The following is a 23,871-nucleotide window of genomic DNA, read 5'->3' as shown; positions in this document are numbered from 1 at the left end:
TGTTCTAATGAGTACATAAGTTTAAAATTAAACATAAAATAAACTATTATTTAATATGAAAATATACTAATATTAAAATTAATATTTACAAATAATTATAATAAAACCAGAAAGAACACCAAACCACTGGCATGGTGAATTGAAGCTGTTCTGATTACTGCAGGATGTATACAAACATCTTATATAAATTAATAATACATCAAATGAGAAAAAGTTTTCTGACATTCTGTAGAGGTTCTGGGCATATTTGCATGTTCTTTTGAGTTCTTGATCTAGATTTCCACAGCGCACAGATGTGTTAGGTGAACTCTCTACCCAGAAGCTCCTCACTCCTCCTGCATTATTCACGCCCAGTACAATGATTCATTTCTCTATGCCATGTATTCGGCACAATCACAGAGGTGTTTCGTAATTACAAACACAATTCTCATCTCTTCCTCTCTCACTTTCTCTTGCTCCCTCCTTTCCCTTTTTGTGTTTTGCAAAAAATAGGAAGATTATCTTTAGCCAAGGACACCTACACATTCATTACATATGCAAATCTATACAAAACTCACTATGTTGTGTTTTTTTTTCCCCTAAAAAGTACCAAGTTGCCTTCACTTAATAAGCACACTGATGGGTCTTTACACAGATTCAAAATGAAGTTTCACAAAAGGTCATTAAAAATTCCTAATTAAATCTAGAAATAAGTTCTTATTATAACATAGAAAGCTGCTAGTGGTACTTGTTCAGCTATTAGACTTTAAAAAAAGCCATTTCGTGAAATCTCCAGTAGCTATGAGAACTGATTTACCTATGTTTTTCATAACTACATGCGGGACATTATTAACGCCATAGATTATCAGACATCAATGTAACTCTATTGTTTCATTCCTTCGAATGGAACTTTTAACACAAGTATTGAAATATGTATAAATTTAACTCTAAATTAAAATCTGTCCGAGGCATGTCTGGCCAAATGTCAACACGAAAACTCTGTCTACAGTTAGGACAACATCGGTCTCATGGAAATGTCCACCAGGGACATGGACACCTGTCAAAATAGATTGCAGTCAGGATTAACAAGCATAAAGCAGACAAGAAAAGATTTTAATAGCGTTATTGCTGGTCTGTGAAACATAACTACATAGATATCGAGGGAGGAACATCCCCCTCAATATGTAAAATAATGGGTTTTTATTTGCATAGACTGCTGATCGCAAGTCTTTGGGTATGCAATCTTAAAATGGCCATGCAAAATAAAACTGAAGTCCTCATCTTGTGTGTTTTTTTTAAAGAAATCAATACTTTTATTCAACAAGGACATATTAAATTGGTTGAAAGTGAAAGTAAAAACATTTGTAATTTTACAAAAAAAATCAGCAAAGAATCACAACAAAAATGTTTTGCAGCATAACTATTTTCAACATGGAAAAATGTCTCTTGAGCACCAATTGAGCATATTACAATGATTTCTGAAGAATCATGTGACACCGAAGACTGGATTTTAAATTGTAATAACTGTACTGTATTTAATTCAAATAAATTCCATGGTGAGCATATGAGACTGACACTGACATATGAGACCGAAAAAATATTTTTTGTGAAACTATTCTGATGTGGAAACTTTTATCCACAATGACTTAAAAAAAAAAACTGAATTGTAAGATAATGTTTGAACAGAAAGGATGAGGAGGAAAGTTCTCACCATACGGCTTTACTTTTTGCCTGAAGAACATTCACACATTTGTCTGTGTCTTTAAAGACTGAATAATAACAAAGACTTTAAAAAGTTTTTGAAAACAAAAAACAAAAAGACTTCAAACTCATTCGTACCATAACAGTACAGCACAATGGACGTGACTGACGTACAACACGCTGGAGCATTGTACAATACGGCATTTCAATTATCTCAACTTCTGAATTCAAAAGGCTATATTTGCTGAGCATATTGAGCCAGTGAAGAAGTTCATTTTCATTTTGATTAGGTGCATATTATCATGCTGTCACACTGTTTCTGTATCTCTGTCTAGAGCTTTGTTTAAATATGAAAACTGCACTTTCTCTAATTAAATTATCCTCCATCACAACAGCTACATCTTCGGGGCCTTTCAAACCAAAGAATCAAGCAGCAAAATATTTGCTTTGCCCATGAACCGACTCCTTGGAGGAGGAAAAGATATCCTCTAGCAATTCACTTCCATCAGAGAGCTGACCTTAATGATGTTTATTGTCTGACAGATCGCCTCTATGAAATGCAACCATCAACATCCAAGTTAACAATGCACTGGAGGCCTTTAGTCTCTGCAGTGCAGATAAAATCAATGACCAGCACATCCACAGAGAAAGAACAGTAATATCTGTGTAACTCTATAATGGCGAATGGAAGGAGAGGCCGTGGTCTCAGGGTCTCAAGGCCATGAAAGACTTTCAGCTTCCTGAGACACTACAGACAGGCAATTTCGCCTGTCAGGTTTTTGTAGTAGTATTTTTTTCTGAAGAAATATGTTGGTTATTAAGCATTATGCCTCTCAGTTGGACTGCATATCTATTTTTCATTCTCGTCCCCGTTGCAGCTGCTCATTTACACCACATTACGATGCCAGCTCCAGTGCCTCTTAATGCAGAAGGAAAGAATGATTCTATGCGTCTACAAACTTGCTGATGACTATACAAGGTAGGTCCGCGTCAGCTACTCCTAAGGCTTTTCTGAGACGATTACAATCAGTCATTTCAGATACTTTGGCATGATTCTGTGCTGTTTTGGACCACATGATATCGCTTTTGTGTATAGGGATATTTCTGCAAATCTACTTAGAAGGAACTAAAGGAGCTGTTGAATCATAAAGTAACTGAGCAGAGATCTGAACAGCCTCGGCCTCAGACTCAGATGCCGTGCCCATGGACCGCCCAAAGTTTTCACACTGAAGCATGATGCACATAAAAATGGCAAGACTGAAATCACCTGTTCAAATTTGATTGGCTGACTTTACACAACTTCAGAAATAAAAGCACTTAAAAAATATCTCAGCAACAAAGCTGGGTTTTCAAGGACCTGAAATGATAAAATAAATAACTGCTATTTGGTATATTCTTTTAAAACATATAAAGATTTTCTTTTCACAGAGACTGTTGTGCAATTATTTTACTGCCAAAAAATAAATAAATTACGAAACGATGCCCAGACACAGAGATGTTAGTTAGCAGATTTATTGTACACACACAGCAGAATGAGCAGGATGAATCAGGTGAGTAACCAGGACAATGATACTTCAGTTTCTTGATGAGGTTGGTGATGTTAAGGTTTGTCTTACAGGTGATATGAGCACTCCAGTGCCTAGTTCCGGGATGCAGAGAACAAGGAGACAATGAGCACACTCTGGAGAGAACACAGGAGGTAAGTACAGGAGACAACACAATCAGGATATCGCCTGGAGTATTCACTTGTATCAGGTAGGAGTCCAAAAGGTATAAACGAGACCGGACACTGGAGTGAGGCGCTGTGAGTGATTAAGTAGTGACTGGGTGAATGAGCAACAGGTATGGGTGATCAGTATTCAGGTGATGAGGTGCGCTGGGATTGGCTAGGGTGTGAATCAGGCTGCTCTGTGTCAGTCCAAGCCCCACAGGTGCTAAACACTAGTCTGTTTGTTTTACGATTTTCTTATTATTCTTTTTCTGCCCTAAATGTCTGTACCTCAGAAAACTTAAGTTGTAGAGACAACACATTTTGTGGCATAGTGATAAATCCCACCACTAAAGTGCATGTTCATATTAGGGGTTGAACGACTTCTGATTTTTTTAAAGTCGACTTTTTTCTGATGAAAGTCGAGTCGACGTCGACTAGTCGCTGATGACGTCATTAATGAACAAATAAGTCTGGAGCTGTAACAAACACCTTGTGCACAGCTATGGCATGTGACACAGCACTGCCCACATGGCTAATGCTCCTACAACAGCTTATATTTATCAGTTCTTGTGTCTTTGGGTCGTTATATTTCTCACAGATTTCTGCTCATTCAAAATCAGATACTGATAAGTAGCACAGTAAAAATTACATTCATATGAATGAATACTTTAGTGAGAGCAATTGCGTGTGTGAATTAATTCTACCTGGCAGCGTCTCTCTACTAGTAGTGAACCTGTGGGATTTAGTTATTAAGAAATATATGCTTGAACTTTTCAGTTTCTAAGCTATTTTATTGAGAAATCACAGAACAGTGTTGACAATACATTTCCGCTCTGAATCTGCACGCGATCTGTGCGTGATGTATTGTACGCGCTACTGTCTGTAGCCTATGTGTGTGCGTTACAGTGCAGCAGCGCGTTAGATTAGAATGCGATTAACGTACCTGTGCAATAAGCTGTTTAAAACGTGCATTCTCCCGTTCAATTTCGAGCATCCAGTAATATAATCACACATGTCTTGTGGAGCTCTTTCAGAGTATGAATTAATTTGTCATTTTAACTGTTTGGAAACGGTGCGTAAATGTGAATTTCTTACACTGTTGTGCCCTCTATAGGACCAGCGACTAGTCGATGTCAAGCCAAAAGCGTCATGGCAGAGCACTGAAGTCGACTAGTCGGTGCAACCCCTAGTTCACATATCCTTATAAACTCCCTCTAATCATTCAAAACCATTCGTCCGATCTTTACCAAACTTTACACACTGCTACTCTCGACACTTTGATGCATCAAAGCATTGCAAAGGTGAGTTAATTAATGTGTCTGGCATTGCACCATTTAACAAACTGACCTATATCTACAGAAAAGCCCAAACTTCATGAAACATGACAAACACAGGCAACTGGACAAGTAGCTTGCTAAACTGCATGAAAACGTTACATCAAATGTTGCCCATAGGTGGCGCTACAACAGAAAATGGAGCAAATCCACAGCAAAAGATATTTCAAGAAATGTCTATTTTTTTTTTCATAAAATGGAAGTCAATGGTCATCAAAATTATTCTGTTACCAATAGGCCTGTTGCAATAATCAATATATCGACTTATCACACAATATATGTACATGACCTCAATCATTTTTGGTGACGCAATAAATTGCCAATTATATTTTTATAAAAATGAATGTCACCATGTTTTTTGCATTCCACTTGCACCTGTATCTTTTGCAGCTTCTCGTACATAATGTGGTGTAGTCATGAGGTGCTAGTTCAAATTTAAAAAATGCTTCAAATTTAAAAGAAACTGCAGATATGGCCTTGTTTAGAGATCTGTGCCTTTGTGCATACAACATCTGACTGCTAAGTAGTGATTGTGTTTTTCAGCAATAGTATGCACGGTGCACCCTTAATTTACAGAGAAAAGAAGGTCCTGGAAAAAATCTGTAGATGGACAAATCTCCATACAACTTCTTTGTGCATTTTTCTTTTTTCTACTTGTTACTTTGCACTTTTTGTTAGAAAATATTTATTTTACCATGTATTTAAGATTTTTAAAGTTTCTAATATTTTGATACTTCATTTCCCTGATTAAGAATTAAACGTTTGTTGTCATTTGAGAGTGTGTAGGCCTTCTTGCATTATTATGCTGTTATATTCTGATTATATATTAAAGGTGCAGTAAGAGATCTCGGAAAATGCTAACTTTAGCCTGAGACAACATTAAATTACTACAACAGCCTACATCAACCGTTCCCAATTACAGTCCTAGCACTCTCCCTGCTCAGCAAATTTCATATGTATATCTTATCACGTCTGAAGGTTGCTCTATTCGACCGTAAGTCATAAGTGCCCTGCAAAGTGGACATCACCAGATATTCCACCATGATTCCAGTTCAAAGCGAGCGTATATGTTCCATACAAAGGGCATTAAAGTGTGCAAGACGTGAATTTAAATTGTATTTATTTACAGAGGTACTGTATATTATGTCACACTTCACACTTCTCTAGTAAGTTTCGTCTGTGTGTGAAGACGTGAATGTTCCGAAGTGAAATAAACTTCAACGGATTTCCCCTGCTCAGGGAGTAGGGAGCAATGAACACTGTGTAGGGATCATGTCAATCGGAATACAGTTCATGCACGTAGCTCACTTCTAACGAGCTGGTTATCTGAACAAGTGTTAACTAAGCGAGACATGGAAAATATGCAGAGCGGGGGGCGCGAGGACTGGAATTGGGAACTGCTGGGCCACAACACCAGGAAGGAAGATCGCTTTGTTGATGTTTGTCTGCCATTCTTGCTCTGTCTGCACAGTGTGCGTGAACGCGCTGATTTTTTATGTTCAACAGAAAAAAAAAGAAATTTGCAATTTCAAGAGGGTGAGTAAATGATGACAATTTTCATTTTTTGGTGAATGATCCCTTTAAGTAATTTTTGGTCAGTGTTGCCTTAATTTGTTTTAGAAAACCCAACCACTAAATGGCACATAAACAAAAAACAATGAGTGTTTAGTCACTTTACATGACAATCAGATTAGGGGCGTGCACAAATATTCGAATATATAAGGAATCCATGATAAAGCAGATATAACTAAATGCACTGGGTGGCGCTGTGGAGCGTGTTAACAAGTTGAGAGTATTTAATCACAGAATGTCATCTGCCCCGCGAAGTTTGAATTTTCTTTGATCAAAATGATCTTACTAAATGATCTGGCAAAATGTACTTCCGATCAAATGAATTGGTGAAACTGATTTATCATAATTTCACCACCACAATGAGAAATCACATCATACAAACATCTATCAGCCGAGGAAAGACAGCTGTCCATCACTGCATTCACGACTGCAGGTAAGCGCAGCTGTACTCCGATTGAGCCGAGAAGAGAGCGCATCTGATAGTGAAATAATCTTGAGACATAAAAAATAAAATAGCGTCTTTATCGTTAAACCTCATTTAAATAAACGAATATTCGTTTTTTTTGCCCAAATATTCGAATGCAACATTTTTGGAAAATGCCCATCCCTAAATCAGGTCTCTTGCTATCTAAGCGGGTTGTTCTTTGTCAGAAAACCTACAATGAGGACCAGACTTCATGCCACAAGTCAAAAGTCTGAATTAGATGAAAGGTCTGAGACTGAGATCAGAAAGACTTTTTTCTCTTTGTTCAGGGTCTCTGTCTCATGTGCAAGGCTGGACAGACGCCAATAATTTATAGATTTTCCAGTGGAGGCCAGTCAGAGTATGACAGGAGTTTATAGTGAGTTTGATACCTGCCTGTGCAGCAGGGCTGAGTGTTCACAGCATCTGCTCTCTCAGAACTCAATCTCCCTTAGGCTCACAACAGAAGGGAAAAATGAGAAGGCAGAAAGTAAACGAGTTAGAAGCTGTGTGTGTTCACCACAATAGTGTGTACTCAAAATTCCAGCTTCTTGTCTGCCATGTGTCTTAATGTGCATGTCCTTGATGGTATGAGCCCGCACTCACCGCCACAGTCTCCAGTTTGCCACTCCAGGCACTGGCCGTAAGGGAAGGAGATGACGTATGCATTGGAATCCACACAGCGCTTGGTACTGCCACACCACATGCACTCCATGGCCTGGCTGGTGCAGTTGGTGCAGCTGGTTCGCAGGGCGCAGGGAATCTTACATGGACGCACGCTAAGGTTTGGGCTCACTGAGGGAGGAAAATGACCTTTAAGTGAATTACATCATTTAAAATACTGAACAAATATTGTCAAACTATATTTAAAAAAAAACTGAATTGCATTTAATTTCCTGATAAATATACAGTGAGGTCCAAAAGTCTGAGACTTTGTGTAAAACCTGAAGATCAAGAATGATCCAAAGAGCTTCTTGTGGTTCAATGGAAGCAAGAACATGTATACAAGTCAGATGATCAATGTCAAGAAATTTACTTTGATTAGTAACTGAGAATCAGCAATATTAAATATGTTTTTAATAATATTTCACTCAAATTTTAATTTGATCAAAGTTAATACTAAAACTTTGTTTGAAATTACATTCTAAATCCTACATGTCAGTGTGGTCCCGGACTTTTGCACTCCATTGTAAAACTCTGTAGCTATAATAATATATATTCTGTATTTTTATCAACACGTAAAGATGACAATGTTTATTACAATCATGATAATGACTATTCTTATTGTCTGTTTGTTACCTCCTGTAGAGTAAAAGAAGCAACTGAAATGAGCACAATGAGCAGAATAATGTAAATAAGACATGAAAACAAGCAGAAGAAACACAGAGAAGAGGGGAGGACCAGTTGACATTCATTCTTTATGCTCTTTGCGTATCTGTAGGGGGGAGTGTCCAACTCTCGTTCAAGGCCTAATTTGTGCTTCCCCTGAGTCTCTATTCCAGAGTGTTTCAAACAGGTCCAACAGACATACTGCAGCCAAGGCAGCAGAACATTTGAGAGCGTACACAAAAAATTTCAATAAAAAGTCTATAAAAAGAAAATATAGCCCCTTGTTTTAACTGGACATTATTGTTTCATAAAACCTAGTCATTTGTTCAATACATCATATATGGAAAAGAACATTATGGTGCACACACCGAATCACATTCACATATACATAAAGCCAAGAGCAGGCCTAGACTGGATCTGCATAAAATTCAAGGGAAAATATGTAGAAATCTGTGGATTTGGCATTAAACACAGTTTATGTAAGCGGAGCTAAGAATACAACACCCAAATTGCTAACTGAAAGCATTATCAAATTAAGACCAAATATATTTAATAAAATTTAATAAAAAAGGATGTGTAGAACTGTGTAAATGCCAGACTTCCCATTTCTTCAGAACTCTGGTGAGTTTTCTGTGGGAGCGGATTCAGTTTGGGTTTGATGTATAAGAACATCATCCACCACAGAACAGGCGCTGAATCACCTCCAGGTTCATATTACAAAGGAAAGATGAACAAGAAAAAAAAAAAAAAAACGACGAAAACTTTTCTCACCAACTGGCTTCTCACAGATCAGCCCCTCGGTGTTGGCAGTGCAAGGTTTGGCTTTGAGTCCAGCTACCTCAGCTCTTTCCAGGTACGCACAAAAGCCTGAGTCACTTGGCTCCCCTGGTAACCACTGCAGCGTGCTGGCAGTAAAGGGAGACATGTCCTCCCACCCCCAGTATGAAACATTTATCTTCCTTAGACCCACCCAGGGAGTTAGTTTCTGCAAGAGAGAAAACGGCTTTGTTCATGTCTTCTTTACACACACGCACACACACACACATCCATGCACAATACAATCCAGTGAAACATATAGTAAAATTCCACATAGAATGCATAAAATCTGCAATACGATGACCTCTTCTATGAATAGCATTTTTGTATTTTTTCTGGATTGATTTTAAAATTTCTTACAGCTATTATTATTTGAAAAACTGTTGTCCTCCTTCCACTTAAATGTGATACTAAAATGTGACTGTGCCATATATCTAACATAAAGCTTGTTTAAATGCATTAAAATCACTTTGAACACAGGTTCAATAAACTGCTATCGCCCTGTGTTCATAAATACTCTGATTATGAACATTAGTGTAAAGAACAGAAAGACATCTGAAGTTAAAACGACAAACAGACTGTCATATTTACAGATGCGATAAATTCAGGGAAATAAAAGAGAAGAGTTCATATTCATAAACTGCTATTTGAACTCAATTTGAACTCGAATTTGCCACATTACAGACTTCCAGCTGGACATTCATTCAGTGCACCTTGACGTTTTGATGGCTAATAAGCCTGTCTCCTGTGCATAAGACGTGTTATGGTGTTATAAATACACCTTTTCTTTCTGTCTGTCTTCTTTAAGGAAAGGCAAAAGGCCAACGCACAGTTTAATTATCAATTCAAAGCAAAACAAACTGAGTTTGACATAACCCAACCTCTCAGATTTTCCATTCAAATTAACAACCTCCCTGTATGAAAAGGTCTTGCGTGCTTTGATTAAAAGGTTTAAGATCTGCTGAGAGTTTGTGCAGCCACCGGGAGTGAGTGTGACTGTCTGTGTGAGTGACAGAAAAGAGAAAAAATAGTGGCAACTGAGAAACCGGCGCATGTGAATCTTTTTCACATCAAAGGTGGGTCCTTTAGAAAACTGTGTTAATCTTCAAAGGACAAAAGCTGCTTAAACACCGAGGCTCACACCGCAATCAGCGAGGGAGCGGATTACGCAGCGAGTCACTCCTTTCCTTTTAATTAACACATGACAAATATTTACACCGCAGCACCAAGGGGACTCCACAGATTTTTTGCAGAATGGCTCTTTACTGAAGGCATGAGTAAGGTTTTTTGACGTGTAAAGTTGAGGTTTAAGCTTTACTTACATTTAGAAACAAACCTACAACCGAAACAGCTGGCACTACATCTGGACTTGACACACAGAAACTTACCAAGTAAATTGTAAATGCTAATGTTTGTTTACTTGGACAGAAATATCTGTCAGGACATTTGAGGGTGTTTAAATAATCACTTTAAAATGGGACTCAGAGCAGGGCTAGGCAAATATACTTAAAATCGAGAACTAATTTAGGTAAACAAATCAGTTGCCCAGACAGAAAAGCTTGTGCCAATCAAAAAAAGCTCACTGTCAGCATTATTCCTTTACTTTTTCACACTGCAATTGGTGTGAAAATGCCTTTACAAATGTTAAAAATACTGGTATTTCAATACCAAGCAAATATAAAAAATAAAAAAAAAGTAGCAATATACGTCTTTCTACATGCTGTAATTCCTGTCTTGGCAAAGTATTAAGTGAATGTAAACAGGCATTATTACTGTAGCTCATCCTTGTATAATAAATTGCTTATGATGTTCCTCATGTTTAAGTTGTTTTGGAAAATAGCATCTACTTAATGACTAAATGTAAAAGACTAAAAAGGCCATGTTTTCATTCATGAAAAAAATTATGACTACAGTCACTGCTTTTAAATCCATCAATCGATCATTTATTTATTTCTTTGTTTGTTTTTTTATGACTGAAATTGTATATTAATATTACAAATTGTATGCATTAATATTTAACTGCAATAAGCAAAGGAGTGTGTTCAATAGGCTATTAGTTGCAAAACTAGGTATCTAGAACAATGACATTTCACTGATATTGGCACTGACTACTGATTTTTTTTACATGGTGACATAACTAATCTGTATGCAACACTGAAAAACTGGAAAGTGTTGACTGTGTGTTCTAGATCAATACCCCACCATTACAAAGACAAATCAACGTAAACTAGCACACAAGCGTCATTGACTGAGCTTGACTCACCTTCTCCTGCAGCTGATACTTCTGCAGCTCATCCAGTATGAAGTCCACCTGCCTGGCGGAGGTCAGAGATGCAATGTTGCCATCCAGATTCTTACAGTAGTGCTGGGCATTATCATAACTGTCCTTGCTTGCGTTCAGCCTCAGACATGCATCTCCAACCTGACTCCAACCCACTCCGCACAAATGTGCTGTAAAAAAGCAGAGAAATCCAGGATTCACTGTCCAAACTAGACCTCACTCACAGAAGACTCCACAAATCATTCTGATAAGGATATTGATAAAAGGAGCTTTCTATGTATTATAAAGCAAACAATATTTAAATAAATGCTGTTATTTGGAACTTTTTATTCATTGCAGTAAAAAAAGGTATCAGGGTTTCCACAAGATATTGAGCTGTTTTCAACATTGATAATAATAAGAAATGTTTCTTGAGCAACAAACCTGCATATAATAATTTCTGAAGGCTCATGTGACACTGAGGACTAGAGTAATGGCTGATGACAATTCAGCTTTGCCATCACAGGATTGCTAAACATTATTATCTACAGTTATTTTAAATTGTAATAATATTTCACAAAAATACTGTATTTGTGATCAAATAAATGCAGCCTTCTTTCAAAAACATTACAAACTCTTATCAACCCCAAACTTCTGAACAGTAAATGTAAATCAAACTACACCTTAACATTCAGGACCATGCTACACTCTGGGGTTTGAACTTATTAAATTGAGCAGCACTGAATAATTAACCATGACTATGGTTAACCACAAACACCCACCCCTCAAATTCCCGAAAAGCAAAACAAAAAGAAAAGCACATGGTCATAGACAATTATGAAACCTAAAAATAGCATTAAAATAACCCCTTTCATTTCAACGGTATATTTTATAAAATGTGGTTGATTATACTGTAAGATAAAGGCTGTTATGTGATAAAGAAATAAATAATAGAGGGAAGAAAAAGAACAATAAACCCTGGGTTTCTTGACAGGCCGCTCAGCCATGAATGGATAAATAACTCAGCAAACTTGAATAATTACTGCACTTGGAACTGGCTTTCTGGTCCAGGTCAGAACTCATATGTGATGTACTATCCAGCTGCAAAGGTCACCCTTTTTCCATGCTTGGATATACACATGTCTTTACTACAGAGTTTATGTCCTTTGCAGATAAAGTTGTTCATTTGTGTGTAAGTTTGCTTCCAAATTGAGCTATCAGTCAGAAATATGACAGCTGAGAAGCGATTCTTTCTTGCTCATGTCCTTGAGAAGATCCTGATATCAGACACAGAGAGACTGCAGGAGAATGACCAGAATAAACCCTAAATGTACATGAATTATGGTTATTTACTCACTAATTAAATACTTTTGTAAATTAAAGTCACTGTTTACTTTTATAAAAATTACGATATGCAGTACATATACATTGAGTTCACACTGAAATCTTATAGGATTAAAATTTTAATTTAAACCTACAAAAAACTTTTTGATTTAGAAATTTTTTTATATAAAGTAATACTGTGATTTATACTGTAGCCTTGGTGAAGAAAGTGTAAAAAAAATTAATCAGTGACTATTTGTGAGCATGTCTGTTATGTGTGTTTGTGTATGTGTGTGTGTGCACGTGCATGCATTTTACAGGCAGTCTGGAAAAAACAGAGAATAGGTACAAAGTGTAGGTAGAAAACATTTCTTCCCAAGGGAGACACAAGAATGTTAATAACACATCAAACAACTGCATCACTTGCTGCTCTCAAACTAGATCAGATCAAATAAATCAAGTAGAGATCCCGTCAGACTGTGGAAACCTGTTTCCTTTGTTTTTGCATGTGAGTAAAATTGAAATAGCTTAAAACTATTTCAGACATTTTTCTAACTTTTCCAAAATTGTGTCCCCCAAAAAACCATCTGGTCAGCAAACACAGTGTCAACAAATCTGAATGCACAAAATGATCACAGGTAGAGAGCACTAGTGACTGGCTGGTGTTCTGATTATCTATAACATGTGGACCATTCCCTGTGCTGTTTTCAGTGCCTAGGTCCATCAAAGAGACAGCTGTGACACTTTTTTGACACTTCCGCTAAGGTTCAAAAGTTTGGGGTCGATAAGATTTTTTAAATGTTTTTTTAAAAAGTCTCTTATGCTCACCAAGGCTGCATCAAAAATACAGTTAAACTGTAATATTTTCAAATATTATTAGAATTTAAAAGAGCTGCTCTTTTTTTTAAAGGGATCCCTGGGTATTAAGACTTGTATGACTTAATATACCATAAATGATGTCTCTTACTGAAATATGGAGTAGAAAACCCATTAAAGATTTATGTTATTTTAAAAAACACATCATTTTACACATATTTTGGACTATGGGGGGGCGCCATTGTTCTGATGACGTAAAATGGTTGCACTCAGTGAGCTACTAGCACTACCTGTTGCTATTTTTACCACAACACAACTAGGAATAGACAACTTGGAAAATAAAATACTGATATGATGAGTTACACAGCTACTGAAAGAGCTTACAGGTGGCGATGGATATAAGTATAGGTTTAAATCAAATGCTGTACCATGGATTTTAGAGTACCAAATGCTGTACCATGGAGTCTAAACGCCCCGGATATCGAGGGAAATCCGTACAGAGAAACTCCTCTAGCGGCCGCGGGTCATGATTAGCGTTGGCATGTTTACATCCGAACAGATGGCATAGTGTTTCTTGTCTCAGCCATTTGTAAGCTCAGTAGCTGTGGTCTACTAAAAGCCTCAAAGGCATCAGGGCTAAAGTGGAAAGAAAAAAGAAGCGGGTCTTGAGGAAGTTTTATTCGTCCACAGGCATCTTACCATTCTTTTCTTCTCTTCTTATCGCTAGGAAAGCAGTGAAGTCTTAGTCTTACATTGCTTCTCTTGTTGCCCTTCAAATGAAAATTACAACCAAAAGCCACACAATGTGGTATCGTATCAGTGTAACCATTTGACGTCATCGATGCAGAATGTACCGTGCACATAAAATAATGGCGCCCCCCATAGTCCAAAAGCTATGTCGATTTTTTTAAATAACATACATTTTCATGGGTTCTCTTTCAAACATCACTATGGGAATCGCCTCGGACCAATCACGACATTGATGAGGGAGTCCCGCCTCCCCAATATATACCACTCCATAACGGTCCCTACCTCATTCTCGTTCTCTTCCCTGTGAAGAATCTTTTGGAAGCTATCCTCAGCAGATCCTCGTGGAGTGGCTGCTAAACTGTTCATGGACGAGCCGATTTTTAGGTACGTCACCAAACGCGGCTGCTTTTTGGTTGGGAAAATACTCTCTGTTAAAGTGAATATTTTCTTTCTGCTGTATTTTCTAGTGGGGACCAGCGCATCAAGGCGGGATCTCATTTCCCTTTCGCTAAAGGGTGCTTTGCTATTGGCTCATTCGACCGCGAAACGTTTTGCCTGTAGACAGGTGGATTTACTGGCTTTTCTTCCCCTGCCTTTTTCCTCGTCGGAAGAAGAGCGGCTTCATTGTTTGTGCCCTGTCCGTGCATTGTGTCATTACGTGGACAGGACGAAGGGATTAAGAAAGACTAATCAGTTATTTGTTTCATGGGCTGATTCTCATAAGGGTAAACCTATTTCTCGTCAGCGCCTGTCCCACTGGCTGATGGAAGCTATTATATTGAGTTATAATAGCATGGGTCTAAGTCCTCCAGAGGGGCTGAGGGCTCAGAGTGCCTGTGGGTTAGCCACCTTGTGGGCGTTGTTTAAGGGCATTTCAATTCAGGACATTTGTGCAGTGGCGAGTTGGGCTTCGCCACACAATTTTGTCAGATTTTATAGACTGGATGTTACAGAGCCTTCGTTGGCTCATTCCGTCCTAAGTGTGTAAAAAAAAAAAAAAAACACTCGTACAGTGTTGTTGAGGTTTTTATTTCACATGTCTCCATCCTATTCTGTGACTAATACATGGAGGGCTTGTGTTATATATCACACATTACTGAGTTGGTTGGCATGCCTGCTTCGGACAGCATATCTGCAATACGGGAGTTGTCTATATCCCATAGTGTGATACCGAATGAATGTTTGAAAGAAAACTTTAGGTTACTCGCGTAAACACGGTTCTCTGATAACATGAGTGAGGTATCTCACCACACTTCCCTCCTTGCAGTAGCACGGGGAAGAGATATGCTGAGACTGTTATGCGGTGGTATATATTGGGGAGGTGGGACTCCCTCATCACTGTCGTGATTGGTCTGTCATCCGACAGATGTGGTGTAATTGGTGCTTCCAGGATTGGTCACGCCCGAGGCGATTCCCATAGTGAGATACCTCACTCATGTTATCAGAGAACTGGGGTTACGTGAGTAACCTAAAGTTTTCTACTACATATTTAAATAAGAGACATCAATATACGTTATATTAAACTATACATGTCTTAATACCCGGGGATCCCTTTAAAGGGGTCATATGATGCGATTTCAAGTTTTCCTTTCTCGTTGGGATTGTTACAAGCTGTTCGTGCATAGATGAGATCCCTAAAGTTGCAAAGATTAAAGTCTCAAACCCAAAGAGATATTCTTTATAAAAATTAAGACTCGTCCATGCCCCCACATGTCTATGTCATGATGTGGAAATATACGCGTTATGCCGCCCAAATGTTCACGCAAAGAAAGAAGGCGTGGTTTCAGTAACCGCATTAGTGTTGATGCAGACATGTCAGGGAGACGCTGTGTGTTTCTATGCCAAAGCAAAAACACTTTATTTGGCCTTCTGAAAGTAGATGCAGTTAGGAATCATTGGTTAAGATTTGTTTACAACACACAGCACAACCCAAACGTTCGAATTAGTGAAACACATTTTATGGATGACAGTTTCGTGAACCTAGTAGAGTGCAAGGCTGGCTTATGCATGAAAGCTATTTCTAAAAAAAATCAATAAATAAATAAAAGGTCAATTCCGACTTTGCTATGACAATATGGCGCTTCTGAATCAGCAACTGTAAGTATGTTTTTTTATTAGTTCAAGTATTTGTTATTGACTGTTCAAATGCGGAGTTTTGCGCGTAACGCGTGTGTGTGTGAGGGAAACAGGGTCACATTACAGTGGAGTGTACAGCCGATCAGAAATAGTCTTAACCATGGCTTGTGTACTGCAAATACATATGAGCATCATCACTGTGTCTGCCACGCGACTCTGTTCCCCTTTCGGGCTTGAACTGATAAAACGAACTTGAAAGCTGAAGCTCGCGTTTATGGTAAGTAGGGCTGTGTATTGGCAAAAATCTGGCGATGCGATACGTATCATGAATCTTGGGTTTCTTTGGGATGGGGATTATGATGGAGTGTTTGAAGCATGAGGGTACTTCACAAAGCTCCAGAGATCTTCAACAGATCACTGGAGCTTTGTGAAGTCCCCTCATGCTTCAAACGCTCCACCATAATCCCCATCCCAAAGAAACCCAAGATTATAGGATTTAATGACTACAGACCCGTGGCTCTAACATCTGTGGTCATGAAGTCATTTGAAAAACTGGTTTTGGCTTATCTGAAGGACATCACTGGACCCCCTGCAGTTTGCCTACATAAGCAAACAGGTCTGTGGATGATGCAGTCAACATGGGACTGCATTACACTGCAACACCTGGACAGACCAGGGACTTGTGAGGTTCCTGTTTGCGGACTTCAGCTCTGCCTTTAACACTATCATTCCAGACCTCCTCTTGCCCAAACTAACTCAGCTCTCCATGCCCACCTCCGTCTGTCAGTGGATCAACAGCTTCCTGACAGACAGGCAGCAGCTAGTGAAGCTGGGAAAATACACATCCAGCACCCGCACCATCAGCACTGGAGCTCCTCAGGGCTGCGTTCTCTCCCCACTGCTCTTCTCCTTCAACATCAATGACTGCACATCTAAAGACCCCTCTGTCAAGCTCCTGAAGTTTGCAGAGGACACCACACTGATTGGCCTCATTCAGGACGGTGATGAGTCTGCTTACAGACAGGAGGTTAAGGAGCTGGCTGTCTGGTGCAGTCTTAACAACCTGGAGCTCAACACACTCAACACTGTGGAGATGATTGTGGACTTCAGGAGAAACCCCCCTGCCCTCCCCCCACTCACCATCATGAACAGCCCTGTGACTGCAGTGGAGTCATTCGGGTTCCTGGGCACCACAATTTCTCAGGACCTGAAGTGGGACATTCACACTGACTCTATTGTGAAAAAGGCCCAGCAGAGGTTGTACTTCAGTGTTTCCGCTACATTCATTCTGCCGTGGCGGCCCGCCACACCAAAAATCATCCCCGCCACGGCTGCAGCTTTTCAGTGACGTCACTCCATTCATTTACAGTCTGGTAATTTATAGTGGAGGAGACGTTAGTCACACACTAATTATTAAAAGGTGATTATAATATAGAGCAAACTTAAGTGTAATCATAGTAGTGGTGTACGTTATGTTTAACGATTCGATTCAACCTCCAACATTACACAATTGTGAAACTGATCGCAGTTGATCCGTGGTCCGTACGGACCAGACCTCAAGGTTCGGTTCGCATGTGATTAACAGACTAATTCCAAAAATCAACCATCATAGAGTGAACGTTTATCATTTGTATGTGTTTTAACTTGCCAATTTACACATTTGAGTGATTTTAAGCCATTCCAGCGCAAGACGAGGCGAATAGAACTTATTTCACTGTCTGTGCGCTGATTTCTGTGGCCACAGCTGCGGGACACGGCGCCCGCGCACAGATTTATAAGCGCGTGCGAACACCGAGTTCATTCTTCATTCGCATTTTCTTGTGTTTGAACAGACGCATACATACAGAATTATGTGAAAATGGATGTCTCAACAATCATTCTCGATAACGCAGTCACTTATCGTCAGTGAACGAAAACAAGTTAGAAAGAAATAGCATGTGTATCATTATATTGGATCTGTGCATTCGGTCTTAAAGGGACAGCTGCCTATAAAAACATGCTGTTATATATGACAGAAGAAAAGGGGCATGATCCACGGGAAAATCACCCATCGGTGACAAGGCAAGGCGATATATTGGGATATTTCTTATTTTAGGAATAGGATATATTTTTTAGGAAAGCTGTCATTAAGAGCATACCACCATTTGCAAACCTTAGCAATAAATAAATAAAAATTGTTTAACCAGAACACACTGGGATCTGCATTTGCAATAATCAGTCCGTGTAACATTCAACATTATTGAACCACTTTTTGTGCAGTACGAGTAAAGGGGCAAAAATTAAAGTGCTAGAAGGATTCTTTAGTTAAATATATATAAAATGTATTTTAAATACATTTAAAAAGACCATATATATTTTTAAACCCTGCTTTAAAGGTTTACAGTTTAAGTTTACAAATGTAATATACAATATCATAACATTTTGATCTGAACAAAAAATTACATCTGCTTAGTATCAATGAAAAAATAAATTGCTTGCAGGATTCCTAAAGAAAACAAAACAATTGTAAAACAATCAAATAAATACAGATATTGAACATTTTCAGAACCTTTCAACTTGTCACAGGTTTTTCAGTTTGTATTTATGTTCCGCGTGGAATCGCAGAGACGCGACGCGAGCACCGCCCCAACTGCACAAAACGCCCCCAACACGAGAGAAAGCTGCAGCCTCGTGGCGACCCTAACGCCCGTCGTGCCTCACGCAACGGCTCTACGGGACGCGGCAAGCGGTGAAACCGAGGTGTCGATCGCACCGCGGTCCCAGGGCAGATGTTACCACAAAAGCCCAAATGACGCCACACTTCAGCTTTGTACACCAAAACAGGAACAATCCTCCATTACTGGCAGCAAACTATTTGCTAACATTAGTGGCGTGCCCTAATGCTTGTATTTCCTGTCACTGTTTAAGTTCTGAGATGAAGACCGTTCTCTAGCGGTCGGAATATGAACCTATCATTTTAATGTGTCCTTGCTAAATAAAATAATTAATTTCTTATTTTTTGGTAAATCCTCAACATCAACCTTAGTTACACAGAAGAAATGTCTACTTTAGTCACTGTAGACATGTAATTTCGCTCTCAGTCCAACCAACCATTCCTCAACTCACCTGGCAGAGCATGACACTCCTGCTGTTGTAGTTCCCACTGACAGTTGATGTTCAGTGAGCAACTCCTGCAGTTCACCAGTTTGCTGCAAACCTGTTCACTTCGAACACTGCATTTGGTAAAGTTCTTCACAGACTGAAAAACAAGAGGACGGAAATAAGATAACTTCTGGTTACATATTTTAATGCGACTTTGCCAAGAAATTTTACTGTACAACATTGTGTTGCCTTTAAGCAAGAAATCCATGGAAATCCTCTAGAGCATTTATATCAAGAGAAATCAAGAGGCTACAGATGCTAATTCTCTAAGCCAATCAATCATTTTCTAAGCTCTGCTACTGCATACCTGGCCATTTTTGCGCACACCGGGTCTCCAAATAGACAGCTGGTGCTCAGAAAGCATTGCAGGGGGAGGGTTGAGGTACAGGGGACCTCGAGGGTTGCGGGCAAGCTCAATTGTAAGCTGAATGCAGACAAAACATGGCACAGCATATTTTAACTGCCATAAATGCTTTCAAATCTTTTTAATAGAATAGTCTCTGTTTGGACATACCACGGTACAGTTGCTTGAAGAAGAGATGCATTTCTTGTCTTCGCACCATTGGCAGTCATTGGTGTTGGCCGTACAGGAAGCACAGTCTGAAAACTGCTGACACTGCTTATCATCTGAATCTGTGGTCAAAAAAAACAAGAATCATCAGAGACCAGAAAAATATCTACTTATTAGCATAAAACAAAAATTGGAGGTTGGAGGTAACGAGGTTCTGACTCAGAGCTCTCAAGGTGAAACACTTCACAACTGTGGTGAAAAATGAGTGTGTGCAATGACACATGGGTAAGGGCTAAAGTTGAACTGCGGAGGTGGACATGGACAGGGCACAGCAAAATTAAAACCGCAGAATCGAGGGGAAGAGCCAAGGACAGAGTAAAAACTTTTGTACTGACTGTGAATTTGTTTATTTCAGACCATGAATAACCATCATACACATAAGTACGGGTTGTTCCTGTTCTTTTCTTTTTGGGAGGATGTTTTCTGTTTGTTGGTTTGTTTTCATCATTATTTCTGGGAAAGAGAGGTCACACAGGAACTAGCTTTTGTCTGGAACAGTTTCAAAGAATAAACAACAAGAAAATCCAGGACAAAAATGAACACGAAGGATGGGAGAAAAGAAACAGGAGTAACAAAGATTCTTCACACTCGTTTAACCGTTTACTTGACTCAACTGCTAATGATTCAACATTTATAAACATTTATTTTGATGTGAATGTTTTTAAAAAACAGACAGACAGACAGACAGACAGACAGATAGACAGATAGATAGATAGATGTGTTATCATAGGAATAACTTACATTTTAAATATATTATATACTTATTTTGAATTGTAATAATATTTCACAATGTTATTGTTTCAGGCTATTTTGATTAAATAAATGCAGTGAGGATGGTGAGATACTTCCTTCAAAAACATTAAAAAGTCCCAACAACCTCAAACTTTTGAATGGTAGAGAGTGTGTGTGTGTGTGTGTGTGTGTGTGTACACAATACATAATAATATCAGGAACATAGTGCATAGTAAAGTACAGTATATACAGAGAGCAACTACCCAAACAGTGCCTATGTACAATGATAAACTGCACGATTACAGGTCTCTGAGATACACACAATACAGAATAATCCATCATGAACTTGTGTGTCATTCCATTACTTAATTAAAGTACAGTCCACCTCTGATAGCCCTCTAAACTCCACGCGGTAATTGCAGTAATCCTCTCAAATCCAGTTTTGCCCACAGACAAAAACATCTGTATCCACAATCGCTGGAGTTTGTTTTCATCGCCATCATAATTACATTGCTATGAGATTATTATGCGCTGACTGACCTTTTGTTCAATCAATTATCAACAGGCATTTCCACAGTCAGGCAGGATTTACCCAGTGGAAAACAGGCTGTGCGCCATCAAGGTAAAGCAGAACATGCGAGTGGCTCTGCATATAAGCCTCCTCGAGTGTAAATAGGATTATATGTGGCTTAACAATAATCTCTTGACAGAGGATTTATGGGAAGCAAAAATACTCTCCAGGTGTGCATTTGACATACAGAGCTATCGATCTAACACAATTGAATGAGATGTACAGTGAACTTCACCCCACTGGGATAGTGATGTGGGATAGTAAACCAGGTGTATAGATATTCCCTCAAGTTGAAAGGATTTGTAAACATTTGTAACGATCACAGATTTTTCATAAATAAATAAAAAAAGCATTTATTTAAAATATAAATATTTTGTGACATAAAAAATGTCTATTGTTACTTTTGATTACTTTAATTCATTTCTTTAAAAAAAAAATTAAGCAGTAGAGTATCTTTCATGCTGACTGGTCAATCACACCATTCTGTGGTCAAATAACTTTTGTATATTATGTATACTGACTAAACTGCTTAGAGGGGTGGTTGACTGTTTTTTTTCTAGGCTTGATTGTGTTTATGGAGTGCAGTCAAACATGTGTTCATGCTTAGTTTTTTTAAAAACGCATTATTTTTCCCATAATTTACCTTTATTCTACACCACTCTGTCCCTTCTCTGATAAACGCCCCGATTATTTCCTGGGGCACGTTCAGGCTCACATTGGTGCCCAATGTTTTGCTATGGTTTCCGGGTTGAACGACATGTTTCCTGGAAACGGTGTGCAATGGGGTTTGAGATACGTTTTCTCTTGTTTGGTGGGTGTGTCAAAAATGTCAGCCCAATCAGCAGCAACGTGTATATAAACCACGCGGTATTAAAGTGACAGCTCGCACAATGGGTCCAAGTGAAGTCATTTAATATGTGTCTGCTGCAGCTCTGTATACATAACAATTGAAAATATTAGAAGACATGTTTGTCATAAGAGTTTTATAGTAGCATAGCATATCATGATGATGATGAATTTGTAAGTAAATGTAATTAACATCAAAATAAATTCACAAGTATATTCATCAAGTATATTTTTTGCACGTTTATTTACATTAAAGGCAAAATAACTGAAATAATAAGAGCGCAAGTATAGATCTGGAACTTAAAGTCTGTCTAAATATGTAGTAATTGCAACGTCTTCTGGTCCATTTCTTTTCCTTAGGAAGGTGTGCTAGACACTGATTAATATAACATAAAAATACTATACATATTTATATGTACTGTGGAGTGACACGTTCATAAGCTTTTCTATGCTTATCTGATTATATAATGGTAAATATTATAATATCATAGCACAACAACAGTGATCTGCAATAATGATAAGCCTAATACTCACAATAAAAATAATAAGGTCATATAGATCATAACAAAGATTTGGAGTTAAGTAGTAGATTGTCCTTCACCTGAAATTTATTTTCATCATGAAATGCGAGGCAAATGTTGGATCACAATAATTAGGAACCACAGGGTCCACAAATCCCTTCACTCGATTAGGATGTTCTTTTTTATTCTGGACGGCAGTGACTGTAACATCGAGCGTATTTTGCAGTAGGCTATTAAACACGTATTTATACCGATTTCATCAGGCTCCGAAAATTCTTAAAAAAGAACACAAAGAATGGCCTTCTCAGCTCCTGTAGTTGCAAGACTTGCATCATCAGAACAGGGTGTTCAACGCATCACCTTTCCGTTTAATAAACGTTTTGCACTGTTTTTTCGGGGCTGAACGCAGCCCTGGTTTTATGAAGCCCCTCCCTCAGAACTACGTGATGGGCTCAGATTGGTTAGCTGGTCCAGTGTGTTGTGATTGGCTAGACCGCCTCTAGTGCGCGTCTAAACGTCCCGCCCCTCAGCTCAGCAGCATGTGCTTCAGTTGTATTGTAAACAATGGCGTCATCTACTGTATATTGCTTATCAATCTGAGCCCGATTGAGACCCAGAGAATATTAGTGAAGATGATCACGCAGAACCTGTGCAAGTTTTTTTGGTTGTTGTTGGTTCATACTTTTAGATACACTGTTATTTGTAAATGCTACTGCTTCTGTTAGCTTTTAATATATGCTTTTATCCTGATTAAAGCTTTAATACAGCACAGCAACCATACGTATAACGCTTCTCATTGCTATGAGAAAATAAGTGTATAATTGGAACAGTTTGTTGGAGCTGATCTGACAATTTGAATCTGAGAGATGCAGAGCAAGCAGATGTGAGGAACAGTATTAAGAACCGCTGCTTTAGAACATGTGATTTTGAAACTTGTGAATCCATTAGAATCGTTAGAAGATAGAATCGCGATTCATATATGAATAGATTTTTACGTGCACCCCTAGTTTTCTCTTCCTCTTCTCTAAAGCAGCACAACATGGGCTGCTTCCGAAAACTTAGGCAGCTGACTTGCTGCCTCGCTGCCTTATGAGGCAACAACTTTGCAGGCAGCATTTTTGCACGAAGGCACCTCACGAAACTGATTTCGGACAGGCTTCTGAGGCAGCGTAACGGTTTAATGATCTACAACAAAATAGAACGAGTTTTGGTGATAACTGAAAAAATATTTAATTACTATAATACTAATTTCTCGCTAGAAATTACATCAAAAGAGCAATGGAACGCACAGGATTGTGGGATATCAAAGGCAGCGAAGGATACATCTATGCTGCCTTCAAAAGGGGTGTCGGGGGGCTC

General features: G+C 38.6%; 1 protein-coding gene across 1 annotated transcript in view; it reads right to left on the bottom strand.

Moving 5' to 3' along the window:
• LOC306882266 (attractin-like protein 1) overlaps positions 1 to 23,871 on the bottom strand; it is a 268,000-nt gene that overhangs the window by 179,899 nt on the left and 64,230 nt on the right. The window contains exons 13-18 of the mRNA XM_079436781.1: positions 19,786 to 19,904; positions 19,579 to 19,695; positions 19,236 to 19,368; positions 11,169 to 11,356; positions 8,861 to 9,074; positions 7,367 to 7,555 (exon numbers count right to left, since the gene is read on the bottom strand). Coding sequence (XP_079292907.1) covers positions 7,367 to 7,555; positions 8,861 to 9,074; positions 11,169 to 11,356; positions 19,236 to 19,368; positions 19,579 to 19,695; positions 19,786 to 19,904 — 960 coding nt within the window. The remainder of the gene's footprint in view (positions 1 to 7,366; positions 7,556 to 8,860; positions 9,075 to 11,168; positions 11,357 to 19,235; positions 19,369 to 19,578; positions 19,696 to 19,785; positions 19,905 to 23,871) is intronic.

This window comes from Barbus barbus, assembly GCF_936440315.1.
Source record: "Barbus barbus genome assembly, chromosome: 16".
Classification (NCBI taxonomy): Eukaryota; Metazoa; Chordata; class Actinopteri; order Cypriniformes; family Cyprinidae; genus Barbus; species Barbus barbus.
This window is presented reverse-complemented; position numbering and strand designations above follow the sequence as displayed.